General features: G+C 29.1%; 1 protein-coding gene across 11 annotated transcripts in view; it reads left to right on the top strand.

Moving 5' to 3' along the window:
* The window catches only part of Mical (Molecule interacting with CasL), a 29,829-nt gene extending 12,365 nt beyond the window's left edge, over positions 1-17,464 (top strand). For 7 of the 11 annotated variants that reach the window (XM_089170241.1, XM_015327931.2, XM_089170242.1 and 4 more), the window contains 25 exons: positions 24-348; positions 746-1,104; positions 1,244-1,501; positions 1,679-1,881; positions 1,947-2,080; positions 2,184-2,431; positions 2,507-2,629; positions 2,737-2,967; positions 3,658-3,897; positions 4,606-4,747; positions 4,846-4,967; positions 5,036-5,239; positions 5,408-5,567; positions 5,646-5,806; positions 5,895-6,097; positions 6,211-6,392; positions 6,546-6,673; positions 9,414-12,977; positions 13,072-13,101; positions 13,502-13,646; positions 13,735-13,882; positions 13,954-14,063; positions 14,199-14,372; positions 14,443-14,557; positions 14,676-17,464. In XM_089170241.1, the coding sequence (XP_089026367.1) occupies positions 24-348; positions 746-1,104; positions 1,244-1,501; positions 1,679-1,881; positions 1,947-2,080; positions 2,184-2,431; positions 2,507-2,629; positions 2,737-2,967; positions 3,658-3,897; positions 4,606-4,747; positions 4,846-4,967; positions 5,036-5,239; positions 5,408-5,567; positions 5,646-5,806; positions 5,895-6,097; positions 6,211-6,392; positions 6,546-6,673; positions 9,414-12,977; positions 13,072-13,101; positions 13,502-13,646; positions 13,735-13,882; positions 13,954-14,063; positions 14,199-14,372; positions 14,443-14,557; positions 14,676-14,772 (7,806 nt within the window). In that variant the 3' untranslated portion in view covers positions 14,773-17,464. Of the gene's footprint in view, positions 1-23; positions 349-745; positions 1,119-1,243; positions 1,502-1,678; positions 1,882-1,946; positions 2,081-2,183; positions 2,432-2,506; positions 2,630-2,736; positions 2,968-3,657; positions 3,898-4,605; positions 4,748-4,845; positions 4,968-5,035; positions 5,240-5,407; positions 5,568-5,645; positions 5,807-5,894; positions 6,098-6,210; positions 6,393-6,545; positions 6,674-9,413; positions 12,978-13,071; positions 13,187-13,501; positions 13,647-13,734; positions 13,883-13,953; positions 14,064-14,198; positions 14,373-14,442; positions 14,558-14,675 lie in introns of those variants that run through there. The other 4 variants (XM_089170247.1, XM_089170248.1, XM_089170249.1 and 1 more) reach the window with 4 other exon arrangements.
* Positions 17,465-17,782: the final 318 nt, after the last annotated feature.

The following is a 17,782-nucleotide window of genomic DNA, read 5'->3' as shown; positions in this document are numbered from 1 at the left end:
GAATTATATTTTCTTTTTTCTAGGTTTTGATCATAGGAGGTGGTCCTTGCGGGCTTCGATCCGCTATAGAGGCACAGTTGTTAGGTGCAAAGGTCGTGGTCGTTGAGAAAAGAGATCGAATGTCTAGAAATAATGTTCTACACCTTTGGCCCTTCGTTATTCAAGATCTTCGTGGATTAGGTGCAAAGAAATTCTTTGGAAAATTTTGTGCTGGCTCGATCGATCATATCAGCATAAGACAGCTGCAGTGCATCTTACTCAAGGTCGCTCTTATTCTCGGCGTTGAGTTCCATGAGAGCGTCAGCTTCGAATCGTTGATACCACCACCCGATAATCAAGAGGAAGCCAGTAAGTACTTCCTTTCACTAGAGATATAATGATACTATTTTAATTTTCATTTAAAAACATTGTATTTTTCAAAGTATGACTCGTTCGAGATAATAAAGCATGTTTCTACTCGTAACAATTAATAAGTTCATTGAAATTATCAAGCCGACGTAGGATTATAAGTTATCAAAGTGCATTTGTTATTCAAAGATGTCTGTTAGCCTCGGCTATAACATCATATGAAGGTGCATGTATTATATGTAGAGAGTAAATAAGAAAGCCTGAATGCAATCGGAATAACATGTTTATTTAATGCGAAGTCGATGAACGAGTCATGTGCATTCTATAATTAATTTGATAATTCTTTGGATTTATTTTAGTAAAGTTCAATTTGTTTTTGCGTTCATTTGATTTATAGAGATTGGATGGAGAGCCAAGACCTCACCTGCCGATCATCCTGTATCGCAATACGAATTCGACGTGCTTATCGGTGCCGATGGAAAAAGAAATACTCTTGAAGGTTTTAAACGCAAGGAGTTTCGTGGGAAACTCGCTATTGCGATAACAGCTAATTTCATAAATAAGAGAACTGAAGCCGAAGCACGAGTTGAAGAAATCAGCGGTGTCGCCTTTATATTTAATCAAAAGTTTTTCAAGGAATTGTATCAAGAAACGGGTATCGATTTAGAGAACATTGTCTATTACAAGGACGATACGCATTACTTCGTAATGACCGCCAAGAAACACAGCTTGATCGATAAAGGTGTTATTCTTCAGGTGAAAATCACATGGTATCTGTAGCAAAATTATTGTCGATTAAAGGCTTTACTGTATAATTACGTTTGTTCGTTGAAATTATGATATTATGGAAATGAAGCGATACTTATTTTAAAATTGAAATGTGGTTCATTTTCAGGATCATGCCGATACTGCTAAGCTCTTGGCTAAGGAAAATGTAGACCGAGAAGCATTGATGTTATATGCCAGGGAAGCTGCAGAATTTTCGACCGAGTATCAAATGATGGACATGGAATTCGCCGTTAATCATTACGGTCAACCGGACGTGGCCATGTTCGATTTTACGTCAATGTACGCTGCAGAAAACGCAAGCCGTGTTTTAAATCGTAATGGACATAGGTTACTCATGATTCTAGTCGGGGACAGTCTTCTTGAGGTATGCTATATGTTAAACAAAATCTAGAAACGATTAGTTATTCCATTAGAAACTTCATTGATTGTTTGCTTTATTCTCTTTCATTTTTAACTTTTCCAAATTTCAAATTAAAGTAGTTTATATTTGTCGCATCATTTATAAATCTTACAATTAAAACAAAATTTACAATCGTTTTAGCCATTTTGGCCAACCGGATCTGGTTGTGCAAGAGGATTTCTTAGTTCACTCGATGCTTGTTGGGCTATAAAAGGATGGGGTACTTCCTTGACACCATTAGAAGTAATAGCTGAACGAGAATCGATATATAGACTTCTTGGTCAAACTACTCCAGAGAATTTAAATAGGGATTATGCCGCATACACTTTAGATCCTCATACAAGGTAGAGATGTTTGTTTCTATCTACATTATGTTATTTTAATGTTATTCTTTTTTTTTTTTATATAGGTACCCAAATTTGAATTCTCATTCGGTTACTCCTGCACAAGTGCTAAGTTTGGTCGATACAGATGATCCAGAAATAATTAAACAACCAGCCGTACAACCTGAAATTGACATACCTAAGAAACGGCGACGTCGTGGTAAAATATAATTTAAAGATTACCTTTAAAATATCCGTGATAATAAAATAACGTTGTTCTTTCATTCATACAGCTATTGGATGAGCATTTTCACTTGTTATAGATCTTAGAGCAGATTCTCAAGTGCATCCGGACGTATTGCTTCGTTGGTTACAAAAGCAGGTTGCTCTTTATGAAGGCATACATATAGAAGATATGGGTGCTTCTTTTAAAAGTGGTTTAGCTATCTGTGCCATTATACACAGATATCGACCTGACTTAATCGATTTTTATAGTTTACAAACAGCGGAAGCAACAACAAATAATCAGCTTGCTTTTGATATTTTAGAAAAGGAACTAGGCATACCTCCGGTAAGTAATAATTCAGTAATTGAAGATGAATAATTTGTTTGAATAATATTCATGTTATATTAATATAATTTTTAGATAATGACAGGAGAAGAAATGTCTCAGTGCGATGTTCCTGATAAATTAGCTATGTTTTCTTATTTAACTCAAATATACGAAACTTTCCGTAGAGAGATACCACATATAAAACATCCTAAATTGGTAAATATAAAATTAAAAAAAATATTATTATTATTATTATTATTATTATTAAATTATCGTTAAGTTTTTATTTGTTATTCTCATCTACGATTTACGACGATTATTAGGAATTAGACAATGAAGAAATATCATCGCATCTAATACTGAGCCATTTGACGGCCGAACAGAAAGCACACTTACTTGGACATATTGTCAAACAAGAAAGTGCATCGAGAGCAAGACATTCGCGTATACGGCAATCAACTGAAAATATACAGCAGCATGGAGATAAAAAAGGTGACACTATCAGCCGACGGTCTAGGAAAAGACGAAGTATGGAGAAGATTGGTGCAACAGTGGTAAGAGATAAATATATATTATTCAAATAACGCTATGCTTCTACAATGTTTAAAATTTTAGTTATAACATTAGAATACGCGAGCTATTATTATAAACAGTTATTATACGCTCTTATAGTCACGGTGGCAGAAATTCGAAGATATAATACTTCATGGGCTATTCATATCTTTATTTATAATTCTTGGACTTACGGTCACTGTGCTACGGGAAGAGGTTATTGCGTTCTGACTGTCATGCATGATCTGCCAAATATGAATGGAACGTTTGAAGATTATCGGTTAAATACAAACTTTTTATATATATTTGTATATATATTGAAACAATACAAATGCTATCTTCTGAAATATTTTAATTTATTTATAAAATGCGCGTAGAAAATATTACGAAAAAAAAATTCGTAATTGTTGACAATAGTAAAATATGCTTCTTTGCATGTAAAAGACAGAGAGAGATAAATATGCTTAATATATTTAAATCTTAGTAAGCTTTACTGCAAAAAAGATGGTCTTTTTTTTTATATATATATATATATATATATATTAACAACACATGAATATATTTGTAACATATTATTACATAATATGCAAAACACAATGCAAAATATTGAAGACAGATTGAATTTGTCAAAAATAAGTAGATTATTTTGATTAAGTTAACACATACTATACACTTTAAAAACTAATGTGAAGGAGGAAAGGCTGAAAAGACTCGATGAAATAGAAAAGAATCGTGTCGAACATATGAAGAGGCGGCAATTCTTACGAAAAATGGCAACACAACAATTCTACAAAAGTATGCAGATGCTGCAAGCAAATGCAAAACGAGAAAGAGATGAGCCTTTTGAGGATTACTCGATATTCTTATATCGTCAGACTGCTCCAGATTTCAAGGATAGAGTGAAAGATCTGGAGCAGAAAATCTTGCATCCAGTAAGCTAGATACTGTGTTATGTGAGACAATTACTTACGTTTTTGAAAGAAACGTTAATTGTCTGGTGTTTGGCTCTAAAGTGTTGTCTTACAATTGCTTTATCATAAAATTTTACTATCAATTTCTAACCACTATCAATGATGCAAACTTTCTTATAAAAGTAAATATGGAATGATACTATGCCATGAAACAAGTATTTAACAATTGCTTTGAAAATAAAAGATGAATGCAGGCTACAAAATAATTATTACATATAAAAACATTTACTGATATTACGTATGTGTGAGCTTTGTTAGGAATCACGATGGTAACATTTAGAAACCAATACAGTACTTGAAAACTATTAAAAATGACAACGTTACTTGTATAACAACTACTCATGGAATGTTGTAAATTTAATCTTTATTTTTTTACAAAACAAATAAAAAAATATTATTATTATTGTTATGATATATGTACGCGCGATTTTTAATAATTGGCTTCTAAATTTTCAATTTATATAATATTTACAATAATGTATAGCCATTGCTCTTTATCACTGCTTGAGAGGCTCAAGATTTCTGTTTATGTTGCATGTATAATTTCTATTCTTTATATTTTTTTCTACTTATTTGTTATGTTTTGTTTTGTTTTTAGTATTTTGTTTTATTTGTTTTTAATATGTTAGTATTATTAATTTAAAATTATGTATTTTACATTTTTCACAGGACAGAGAATCTAAGTTACATGCCAGTCATCATAGGTATGGAATAGATGAAGAATTTTCTGGACGAATAAAAAATATTGAACACAAATTGAAGGGTTCTGGATTGCCAGAAAAAAAACCGAGAGATCTTTTACGTGCTATTGGTTGGTTATTTTATAATTTTATAAATTATATACATTTTACATTTAAAAAATAATATAATATAAAAATAACTATATATATTTATGTATAATATATTCAGGTAAGATTGAAAAAACCGATTGGAATATTAAGGAAATAGAAAGAAAAATAGAAGAAAACAAAATGGGCCATGGAGTACGACATGACAAAGTAGAACGAGTACCGAAATGGAGTCGAGAACAGGTTGGCTAGAAATAATATTACATTATTGATAAATTAATATCTTTCAGATCTCTATATGCTTTATTCAGTTTTTAGCTCGACAAATTAAAATGGAGAAGAAGGGGCATGATGCAAAAGACGCAGATAGTAAGTATGCGGAAATTGACAATACCCTTAAAAATATTGACAAGAAGATTAAAGAGGGTAATGTACTAGGACACAATAAAGTCTCAGCTATGGCTGAGCAATTTTCAAGTAAAACACAGGATACAGAACTCAAAGTGCAGAAATCGGTAAATATTATATGTTGTTAGTTTATAGCCTCTTTTATATGTGTAAATAATTTATGTATATTTAATATCATGGATAAGAGACTTGTAGACACTTTGTGTTTAGAAAATACATAATTTTGTATATTAAAACTATTTGTTTGTGTTTAATAATTTGAATGTATTTTTCAGAATAATAAAACGCCTCTGACGTTACCTGCCCAAGGAGGTTCAGAAATGTGTCATTTTTGCAATAAAAGGGTTTATTTGATGGAAAGGTTGAGTGCAGAAGGCAAATATTTTCATAGAGGTTGTTTCCGTTGTGAATATTGTTCAACTTCATTAAGAATAGGTTAATATTGTTAAGCAGCTCTTCTGAATGTTATGAATAGAAAAGAAAATATTAAAGTATAACATTTTTAAATTATAGGAAATCATACATATGATAGACTAAAGAATGGTGGACGATTCTATTGCACACAACATTTTGGTCTTCCAGGTACTATGAAAGGTAGAATTGAAAAGAAGAAATCTACAGTAAATAAAGAAAATATAGCACATACGTCTGCTGATGCAGTAGTTCCAGAAAAGGTAAATTTTCTATTATTCAAATTATAATTATGATTCAGATAATGATGTATACATTTTATATTCATATTTCAAATTGCTTTATAATTAGATTAATATACAAACGGAAGGAGTCGTAGGACTTGACTTGCTTGATCGCGGTCAAACGCCAGAAAGAATTGAATTTGAAAATTTAGCTAGAGTATCAGATACAGAAGAAGCACACAGTCAAATGGACGAAGACGAATGGACGGATAGAAATTTTGGTGCTTCTGCCGCAGAGATGGGTTCCAGTGATGATATTTCTGATATGAGGTAAATTTATATAAGCTTAAGAGAAAATTTATAAATATTAAATAATTTTTTCTTTTCATTTAAAATGTACTCTTTCAATTATATTGTTTTTATCATTTAATCTATGTTCTCAGTGATTCGGATGACGATAATGAAGTTTTTGAAGAAGCAATAGACCAGCCATTGACTACAGAGGGGACTTTAGAATTAGCTAAAAATTGGACACTTCGTTATTCCAATTCTCAAAATGCAACTGGACAATCTGATACAGGAAGTAACGAATATGAAGATTCTAGTGATGAATATACTAGTGAAGGTATTATAATTATATAAAATAATTATACGTAAAAAACTTTAATTAGTTAATTATATTCTTTAAAATTTTAGAAAAAATTTTTTATTTAATCGTATGTAATAATGTAGATTTTATTTAATTTTATATATTGTATATTTTAATTAAATTGTACAGAAGACGAAAGCAGTACTGCGACAGAAGAAGATGAAGATGATGCACGTGCTCGAGAATTACGAAAGCAGGAGGTCTGGTTGCCAGTTCCTCCAATGAGTTCTGACACAGATACCGGTTCAGAAACAGAGGTGAAAATTTGTCAAGACTCTATAAGTACAGTAAATCAAGATTTGTCTATATTTCCTGAATCCACTTTTATACATGACCCTAATATCACATCGCCCTCTATAACAAATATACAAAGTAATCAAATAGAATTTCTTAAAAATGATATTATTGGAAGTAATATTGACAAAATTGAGCACAGTATAATTAATACAGTAGAACCTTCTATGACAATAATAGATGGATCAATTGAAGAAAATATAAGTGATAATGACATAAATATAACTAATCCGACAATATATTCTTATATGACTATTGATAAAGATCTCACTAATGATAATGATGTATTATATAGTAATAGTAATAACACTAATATAAATGAGAAAAATACAATTACAGATCTTATTATTACAAATAAATCAAAAATTATAGATCTTTCGAACGAATCTCTGACTAGTCAATCTTTGAATACAACAGAATCGACTCACAAACGTTCTGTAAGTAGTAATGAAAATTTACCAGATTTAATTGCTTCTTCCCCTAAATTAAGTAGGCAATCATCATCATGTTCATTATCTGAAATTGGCGAATCAACTAAAGAAATATTTAAAGATGCATTGATGGATATTGATGATGATAATCTTATTATGAAAGATTACAATGATAATAAATCTGAATTACCAAAACAAGATTTAATTCCAACAGAAATAAGTGATAATAATAGTAATAAATTAAATTCATTAAAATTATCTATAAATAAAACTGAAGATGTCACATGTCCAATAGTCACCGTAACGTCACCTTCTCCTACAAATGAAATATCACTTGAAAAGCTCTCCGCTGATTCAACAAAATTAACAATACCCAAAGAAGGAATCGAACGTCCAACATCTGAACAAAAAAATACTGCTTTTGATAATTTAAAGCATGATTTAAGACAAAGAAGAATGAAACATGCAACAAAATTACCAGAACTTCGACCATTATCTGTTGAAAATGCGCGATTTCAAATGAATAAATATTTTCAGGGCAATATAAATACTAATACGAAATTCGACGAAAAAATTACAGAACAAGCAGCTCACAATGAAAATATTGCTGATATAAATGATCAAATGTTGGACATTAAACCTAAAATATCTGATAAAGTTGATACAAAGAATATAATGAAATATTTTCAGATAACAAAAAATAGTACTAATAACAGTAATGGAAACCAAATAAATAATTCTGTTATAGTAAATACAAAAATAGATAATGACGTGAATATTAAAGTCATTAAAGAGGAAGATAATTTTAATATTAATACTAGTGTTAAAGAACTTTCTTTAGTTGATGAACAAATTGAAAGTAGTGCTTTAGAAGATTATCTTTTCAATGATAAAAACTTGCAATCAACAATTATAGAAGAGATAGAAAAAATACCTACTAATAATGATTCCCCCAAATCTTCTACAAATTTGTCTGAATCTATAAATATAGAAAATACTCCTATATTAAATAAATCCATAGATCAAAATGTAAAAAAAGATGATGTTTTTATTATAAATTCTAATTGTCATAGTAATAGTCTTCCTGCATCTGAAAATAAAAGTACTACAGAACGTTTGAGTACAGAAATATGTAATAATGAAATTGATCCACTTTTAAAATTAAATAATATTAAAATATCCAATAATACAGAAATGTCTAGCCATTTAAATGAAATACCGAAACGACCAGAACGAAAATACTCAAGTTATTCAAATAATAATTTATCAAATAATAATATCCTTAAAACTGAATCTACTTACACTCCAGAAGTTCCAATAAGAAATAAAAATATTAAAGCCAAAATATCAATTGTAAAAGAAACTACAACACTACCGAACATAGAAGAAAAATCTTTTAAATTAGATAATCCGATTTCATCTTCCAATAATAAAGAAATAACCATACAACGCGGTAATTCTGATATGAAAAAAAGTAATGCCCAAAAAAGTATTAATAAAACAGAACAAATTCCTGTGCCAGTATCCAATGTACATTTAAAAGAAAGGAGTTATCCTTCTGATAGTCAATCCTTGTTAAAAAGAACTCTCTTACACGAGTCTACAAAGTCTGTTTGTTCCTCAAAAAGTGATAAAACTAAAAAAGATAAATGTATAATTTCGTAAAGTATATTAAGTAATTAGTTCTTAAGTATATAGAAGATATGAGTGAGTTGTGTGTGATAAAAAATAATTTTGACACTTGACTGTGTCAAGGACATATATTTTGCAACTTATAATAATTATTAAAGCGTATTGTGAGATGTGTTAATAAAGTACATGAAAACAAGATAATACTTGGCTGATGGTGATACATATCATAAGACCTGAAGCCTTTGAAAGTAAGGTAACAAATTTCTATATATGTGAATGGCGTGGCATTAAACTAATGTAAATTAACAGATATTTAAACTAATTAATCGTTTGTGCTTGTGCAATATAACTAAAACCAAAGATTTTGCTCGCCAGGTTATTGATATATTTATAATTACCACCAGCCATTACTTTATTAAAAATCTCACTGCTTTATTTTAAATAATAGTTCTAATACATTAAAATTAAAAATACTAAAGTTATTACATAGATAAAAAAAATACAGGGTCATATATTTTTTTCCCTTTGTGGTTACTTTTAATAAGTAATAGTAGTTTTATTCTGTTATACTAATATGCTAAATGATTTTTAGATATTATTCTATGATACAGCTTTTTTATATAAATTTATTAATTTGCAGGTTGCTTCCGACGATGGATCGACAGAAGAAAGTGAAGAAAATTCAGCCACAGAAATATCTACAGATTCTGAATTCGAACACGACGGAGTTACACCAACACAACATGAAATTCCAGAAATTACAATTAATGATGCATACGTTCGAAAGACTAGGGGTAATTATGTGGAACCTAAGAAAGTACAAGTGAAAAGTAAAATAATATCATCGATTAATGGGAAGTTTAAACAAGAAAACGAAACAGAAGGTAAAGTTGAATTGAAAGATTTAACTCCTACTAAAAAAACAATACAACAAGAAATTAAAACTGAATCAAAATCTCCAATGCTTGGATCTAGTTTCAACACAAACAATCTGTCACCATTAATTAATCCACGGAAAGGTGACTACCTATTAAATCGCACTCATTCTACAGAGGGAATTGCATCTAAATTGTCTTTAGAACTCAAAAAAAGATATTTGCTAGGTGGACCAGCTCTTGCTGGCTCCGTTATGAAGTCAGGTTCTACTTCAAATGTAGATACGAAATTAAGAAGTCTCACAGATGCTATTTCTCAGCATCAGAAACTTTTAAATCCAGCTCCTGAACCAAGTCCAACAATGCAAGCATTTTTACAAGGCACAAGCAAATTGCACTTAAGTAATACTCAACTTTCTCCATTATCACCTACTATGTTATTTTCCGGTCAATCTGTCAAGCCACTATCTGTTAATCTAGTTTCAAAAAGTAATCCAAATAATACTACTAACGAAAATAAAGCTACTAGTGGAATATCAGATGAATCTAAGATACATCTTCCAGATTTGGTAACAGAAACAAGTATTTTAAAATCCAGAACTGCTCCGAACGTTAGTGAATCTATGAAAGATATTGAGAAAAAACAAACTGAAGAAAAAATTTCTCTTAATAAAACTAATGATACTAATACCAAATCTTTGATATCAGAAAATGTTAATATCCAAAATACAGAGAAAACTGTTCATACGAGTTTAGATGAAAATATTAGTTGCCGGCCTCGTAGTCCATTGCATGAAACATCAATTATTGTTCCTGAAGTACATTGGGCTAAAAACAAAGAAGAGTTGAAAGAAGCGGACAGTTCGGAAGATTCAGAAATCGATAGCGATTCTTTATCTTTAAGTGATGTTGAAATAGAGGAAGATAAAAAGCGAGAACAATTACTTACTACAAACTTATCTCCGCCAAGGCTTCAAATTCATAGCACTGATGGAGATCTTTTGTTGGATGAAGGTAATGATAAGAATAAAGTATTAGATATTTGTTCAACATTTGAACCAGATTCTATTGAATGTTCATTCTTACGAGATGAGCAACCAAATAATGAACAAATTGCTGCACACTTAGTACAATCATCTTTAAATAATGAAAAATTAATTGAAGTTTTAAATAATAAAATAGAGGAATGTGATCTACATGATAATAATAAACAAAGGAGTATAAGCAGTTGTAGTAGTTCCGCATCAGTAGCATCTGCTATATCTAATAAACAAGATGATTCAGAGGAAAACGATGTAACTACGACAGCTGCTCTTACTGAAACAGAATTTTCAGAATGGGCTCGTGATGGTCAAGATTTAGTTTCTTACGATTTGCAAGATACTGATTTTGATATAAATCCTGAATTTATAACTAAAAGAAAAACCTCAAATCTATTTCCTGGAAAATCATCTGTGTATAATTCAATGATGAAAAAAGAAAATCCAGATGATACACAAGCGTATACTTACAGATCAGAAAGAAGAACAGAATTTCCATCTAATAATACTTCTGAACTTCTTGCTAATGGAGAGAACATTGATTATATGGATACAGACAATGAATCTCTCTTAGATGATAGTCTGCAAGATGCAACTAATATGGCATTACTTAAGAACAGAGGATATGTTGAATTTGTAAATATTAAAACCATTACTTCCTTAAGAAGTAATATGACAAACGATGCGCCAATAGCAACATTAGAATGTGAAAACGATATTTGTTCAGAAGAGGAAATCCTTAATAATGAGAATATCATTGAAATCAACCCTGTAACTATGGATGATGTTATGAATAAATTAAATGGTGCTACAAATTCTGTGGATACTAAAATTCAAGAAAGTTCAATATTTAATAATGCAGAGTCAAAAACTATCCAAGAGGCACCAACTATTTCAGAAACAATTAACAATGATTCATTGCAATCTATGGATGAAGATAGTCTGTTAATAGTTGAACCTGCTGAAGATACAACTACCAGTGAGGTTATTACAATTCTCGCTAGCCCTGTTAATCCACAAAAATCTATTGTGCCTAAAGAAGAAGTACATGAGCAAATACAACAAGGAAAAGCTCTCGCAGACTCGAGTAACCCAGATTATTTAGAATATGTAAAACGTCTCCAATCAAGAATTGCCGAATTTAGTAATGCTAAAGATTCGATAGATGTCCGAAAATCTAAAAGAAAGAATTCTAAAAACTTGGTAGCACAAACTCGAACAGCGGAATTAATAGCAGAAGAGATTAGAAATCAAGAGTCATTTAATAATAATAATAATCTTAATTCTCCGGCCACTTCTCGTAAATTAGAAGAAATTACAAGAGAAAGATCTAAGCAAAAAAATGTCATTGAAGATTTGTTAATGGACAAATTGGTTGCACATAAACAAAAGTCTGCAGAAAAGAAAGCCAGAAGAGCAGCAAGGGCTTCTTCTTTTAGTTCTATACTATCTCCAGCGAAACTTTCTACTAACATTGCTTCTACTATTACTACCACTGCTGCTATAGCTGATAATACATCTGCAACTAAATTCGTGCCAACATCTTTAGAAACACAAATTTGTAATACCACTCATAATATGACGTTTGCTGATGCAAAAAAACTATTGCAGGCAGAGCAGTCACTACCTCTCGATTCTAGTGTATCTCAGCAAACAGAAAATAATGAAAGTACTTCTTATGCAAAAACAACAAATCAAACCGAAGAATCTGAAGTGGATAAAGATTTTAAAACTCCTATTGCACCACCTAGATTCAAACATGAAGAGGCCAAAAGAACAACTGAAAAAGCACGACAAGATGCGAGAGAAAGGGCTAGATTGAAAAGTGATGAAGATCTAGGATTAAGTCCTGAGGATAAAATCAAGGAATTAAAAATGAAGTTTGCACGTCGACAACATTCGGTCGAAGAAAGAAGAAAAACAGAAGATATGGCATCACCTGAAATTAAAAGCAGGTCTTTTAGCTTCACTATAAATAAACCAGGATTGAAGCTTCAAACAAGTAAAAGTACTGATAATATGAAAGCAATAACAAAAAAAATGAATCTTAAAGATGTATCTACCATAAGTGCAAAATCAATGGACGAATTATCAAAACAAACGAATTCGTCAAATTCTGATAACGTAACCAGTGGAATAAAAGAAGATGCGAAAAAAACGAAGGATCCAGAAAGACGAAAAAGTATTATTCAGGCAGTTTCTGACTTCTTCTTCAAAAAGGAACCGTCGGTCTCTCCACAAAAGGACAAGCTATCGATGTTCCGCCTTTCATCAAAATCTAAAGGCAAAGTAAGTGAAGGCAAATTTTGATGTCAGCTTACGTTGAAAGTGACGCGTACGTTTCGTTATTCATTTCTAACTGGTTCGTCTTAAAATGTTTCAGTTATATAAATCATATTCGGATGGGTCAGATGTAAGCAACTAAGTCATTGATATTAACTTTTGCCATATTAGTTTACTTGTGCCAGTATTTGTATTAGCTATTGCATATCATGCAGGTACCACGATTTTATTTTCGTTTGCTGTATACTTTTTTGAATGCTTAACAAATTTTATATGTACGCCATGTCCAATTGTAGTTTTTAGTAAGTGTTGTGCCCTTGCACTGTAGTAATGACTTTTTAAGCAAATGACAATAGTTGTATTAGCATTTTATTTGAAAAAATCATGCTTTTTTTGGAGAGTGATTTTATTTCAGTATCTGCTTTTAAACTATGTATATAGTGTGTATTAAATATACTCTGACATTTATATGAAGTTAAAATCAATATCTTATCAAATTCAAATAAATCATTTACATATATTTTTTTCAGATTGATAAAGTGGATTCTACAAAATTAAAGACACGGCCCAAGAGTGTTTGTGAAAGTATGCTTATAGGAAACTACCTCAATGAAAATCCTCCAGCTATTCCTCCACCACCTCAAGATTATACCAATGTTACAACACATATTTCAGGTAAACTAGTTAATACATTTTTAATTTTAAAATATTGTGAGATATTATGATTTATTAGAATATATAAAAATATCTATTTTTATATCAGATGATAGTTTATCAGAAGATGATACAAAGACTACAGCTTTATCTACGTCCCAAGTGCAAAAAGCTACTGTTACGGAAGGATCTTGTAATAGTATTTCACGTAAAACAAAAACAATGAGAAAATTAACGCGACAGGCACAATTGAAACGGTATGTAAATGGAGAGACATTTTATGAATATGATTTTATCTGAAAATAAATTTAATATTTCTGGCTTGTAGATTGAGAATGGCACAGGAAATACAAAGAAAATTAGAGGAAACAGAAGTAAAGCAAAGAGAATTGGAAAGTCGGGGTGTTAGTGTTGAAAAAGCACTTCGTGGAGAAGGAGGTGTGTATTTATTTATTTTTTGATAAGTAAAAATATACTTTCATAAAATTGATTTGATTAATCTTCACTCGTCATTATTTGAAAAATAATTTGTATACATCTTAAAGAAATCTTTTAATTATATGATGTATTTAGATTGTTCAGATAGAGAAGAAGCAGATTTGTTAAGGGAATGGTTTGACTTGATGAAAGAACGTACAGAACTACGCAGATATGAAAAAGAACTTCTGGTACGTGCACAAGAAGTACAATTGGAAGATCGTCACGAAAGATTGCAGCAAGAGTTACGTGAACGTTTAGCTGATGATGGTAAACATTTTTTAAGTATTTAATTAAAATCATTTTTTTATATTGTATAAAACTTATATTTTGTTGTTAGATGAAAAAAAGACTAGCGCTGATGTTGAAAAGGAAGGAGAAATATTGACCGAAATGTTAGAGATTGTTGAAAAACGAGATACACTTATAGCTCTATTAGAAGAAGAACGACAGAGGTATTGTAAATTATATTCCATTGTGATTGATTTTTTAAAAGAATAATCTTTTTTGTTAAATATATATAAATTTTTATTAACATTAAATATATGTATGTACGTATATCTTTTTTTTCAGGTATCAGGATGAAGATCGTGATCTTGAAGCTCAGATGTTGGCTAAGGGCCTCAGATTAATACCAATGAAAAAAGTGGGTTCTAAATATTCAGTTTAATATAGGAATTGCACTCTGTATACAAATTCCGCTTTACTTTTTCTATAAATTAAATTTAATTGAAAAATGTATTATAAAATTGTAGGTAACTTATAAATATGGACAGTCAAATATTATTTTATTTTTGCTTCAATATTTTTCATTTTAAATTCAATGCAGATACTCTTTAAACGCATTGCATATTCTTCAAGTATTCATACAATATAGTATTTTACACTAATGATACGCTTAATATGCAATTAGTACATAATGATATCAAATAATTGAAATTTTTTAAGATTAAGGTTTGGCTCATCTCCTCTTCGATATAGAAAATAAAAACAAACGAAATGTTGTATGTTACAAATAATACACAAGTGCAATGAAATATAAATGATTCTCTGAAATATATTAAATATAATTCGGCACACTTGAAATTAGAATTATAAAGCGTTACTCAATGAAAGAGATCATAATGCGTACCAAGAAGTGTGTATGTATAAATATAAACAGAAAGCTCTGTATACAAGTCTCAGGGCATACTTCATAGAAAACAAAGTTTGGTGTATACATAAAATATCTTCGAATAATTCACTATAAAAATATCTTATTCTTTTATAAAAAAAAATGATTGGGATATATTAGTCACAGACATATATTTAATAACTACAAACAAGTAACAAATAACATATTTTTCAAGAAATATATGAAAAAAATTAGTAGCAATTATACAACACAGATTGGTTGTGCTACAATTCGTAAATGTGATGACCTAATAATATGAATTAATTTTATACTATAAAAATTACAATTAAATTAACTTTGTGTGTTCAAAGGCCTAATTTTAGAAGTATGTAAATGACAGATAATTACTTAATTTGTAACTTCCAATTTTAATTAGTTATTTACAAGATTTATTGCACTTAAATAAGAAAGTAAATAATTAAATAATTATTTCCACAAAATATTTTATATTTACATGAAATCTGTCAAAAGATGATGATTAAAGTACAGCTTTTCTGTGTGTATAAATGCATTGTGTGTGACGTGTGTGTATTCTGTATTGAATCTAATTGAGAACGTAATATTTCTATATTGTAACTAAACAGCAATAGTTATTTCAATCATGATGTTCTATTCATTCTATAACAAAATATTACCGAAATAGTTTACAAGTAATTTTTTGGATACGAAATAAACGGTAATTAATGTATGTGATTTTAACGACGGATGACTCTGAATACGTATATTATAAAGTAATAAATATGAAAAGATATTCAAATCATGCGAAAAAAGTCTTTTCAAGTATAATTATTATTTGTAAATTAATATTATATAAATAATTATATTAACATACATCGAACAAAGTGCTGCCAGATTTTTTTAATAAATAATAATAGCTAGACTTTCGAATAATAATTTAATGAAAACTATTTGGAAGGACTGTCTTTTATTTAAAAAGAAACATGTGAAATCTAAAAAAAAATTAAATGTTACTACCGTCTTTAATATTGCTATGTAAGTACAAGCATTGTCGGATATTAAAATATTAATAAAAAAACATCTATATATTGGAAGGTATATAACAAAGCAGAAAAAGATTGTGATCATAATAATAAAATACTCATGGGTTACATTTTTCACGTCATTAAGTAAATTAAATAAAGAGCGCATTGTATATACATAAATATGTTATTAAAAAACAAAAGTAACTCTCTATTATAGTTACTTAGAAAATAAAATAAAATCTTTTTAGTACATATATATTGGAATATAATAATAATGTCAATTTATATTTTTAAAAATGTGCAGTTTCATTTGATGAAATTTTCATTGATTACTATCACGATAACAATGAAATGCATAAGTGCTATGAAAAGACAGCATGGTGAAAGTATTTGTTTTTACAATAGTACAGGTGCTTTATAAACAATGGTACTGTATTTACCATTAATTTAAGTTAAATAGATATGGAAATCTGTAAAGCTATGAATTTTCTCTTTACACAAAAAATTATTTTATATTCACTTAACTTTGAGTAAAATCGATATCAGACATTTATTTCATATAGTACTTTATATTAGATTATTATTTCTTATAAAATCAATTTAAGTATAATTAATTTATCTTATAATATCTTATATATTATTTAAAAATTATTTTAGAATGGAGATCTATTGTAATTCTACTAAACAGGTGTGCCTAAAAGATGGAATTGTGAGAAAAAAAATGAATTCTAGCTATGAATTTAGATATTTTAATCGGTTTACCTAGAAAGATAACTTTATTGAACTATGACTCTGTAAAATAAATAAATCTAGTCCTTTATCAGGAATATTTAACAATAAAGTTCTTATAATGTTATTAAAATGCCACAATATAATGTACAGTACTTTAACTATGATATAACTATATAAAGTACAAAAATCAAATTCTGCTCAGACGTATTGTACTACATTTATTTTTGCTTTACAGTAAAACATAGAAATTTATGTATCATTAATTGCATTTTCTACGTTGATAAAACTTGAAACAAAATTATTTATATAACTAAAACAATTAATTATGCAACACACACGTACACACACTCATATTTTGATTATCTATAATACAATATATAATATAGATCAATTTAAAAAACCATCTCGTGCCAGACGAATCTTTTAACTGTATTGCCTAAATTATACTAATTTTAATAAATGCTTTGATATTATTGGTAATGTTATCTTCAAGCATAATACTATTCTCTAAATATTTATTAATAGTGCAAATTGATTTATATATTTTTATTTATATAATTTATATTATTTCTGTATTTTGTTCTGCTATATTTTTTGGTATAAACTTTAAATATATATATAAATAATGATATAAATTTTGCATTTGCAAATAGTATATTTTTTATTTATTAGTTAATACTTTTTGCACTATTCATCATCATCTTTATAAAATATGTCTCTAAAATCGAGATTTTTATAATAAACGGATCAGTAAATATTATATTTATGATCAAAAAATTAATGAAATGCAA

Source organism: Polistes dominula, unplaced genomic scaffold (assembly GCF_049000335.1).
Source record: "Polistes dominula isolate Pdom_NZ unplaced genomic scaffold, Pdom_raw_medaka contig_15, whole genome shotgun sequence".
Classification (NCBI taxonomy): domain Eukaryota; kingdom Metazoa; phylum Arthropoda; class Insecta; order Hymenoptera; family Vespidae; genus Polistes; species Polistes dominula.
Note: the sequence above shows the minus strand (reverse complement) of the source record. Positions and strands in the feature narration are given on the sequence as shown.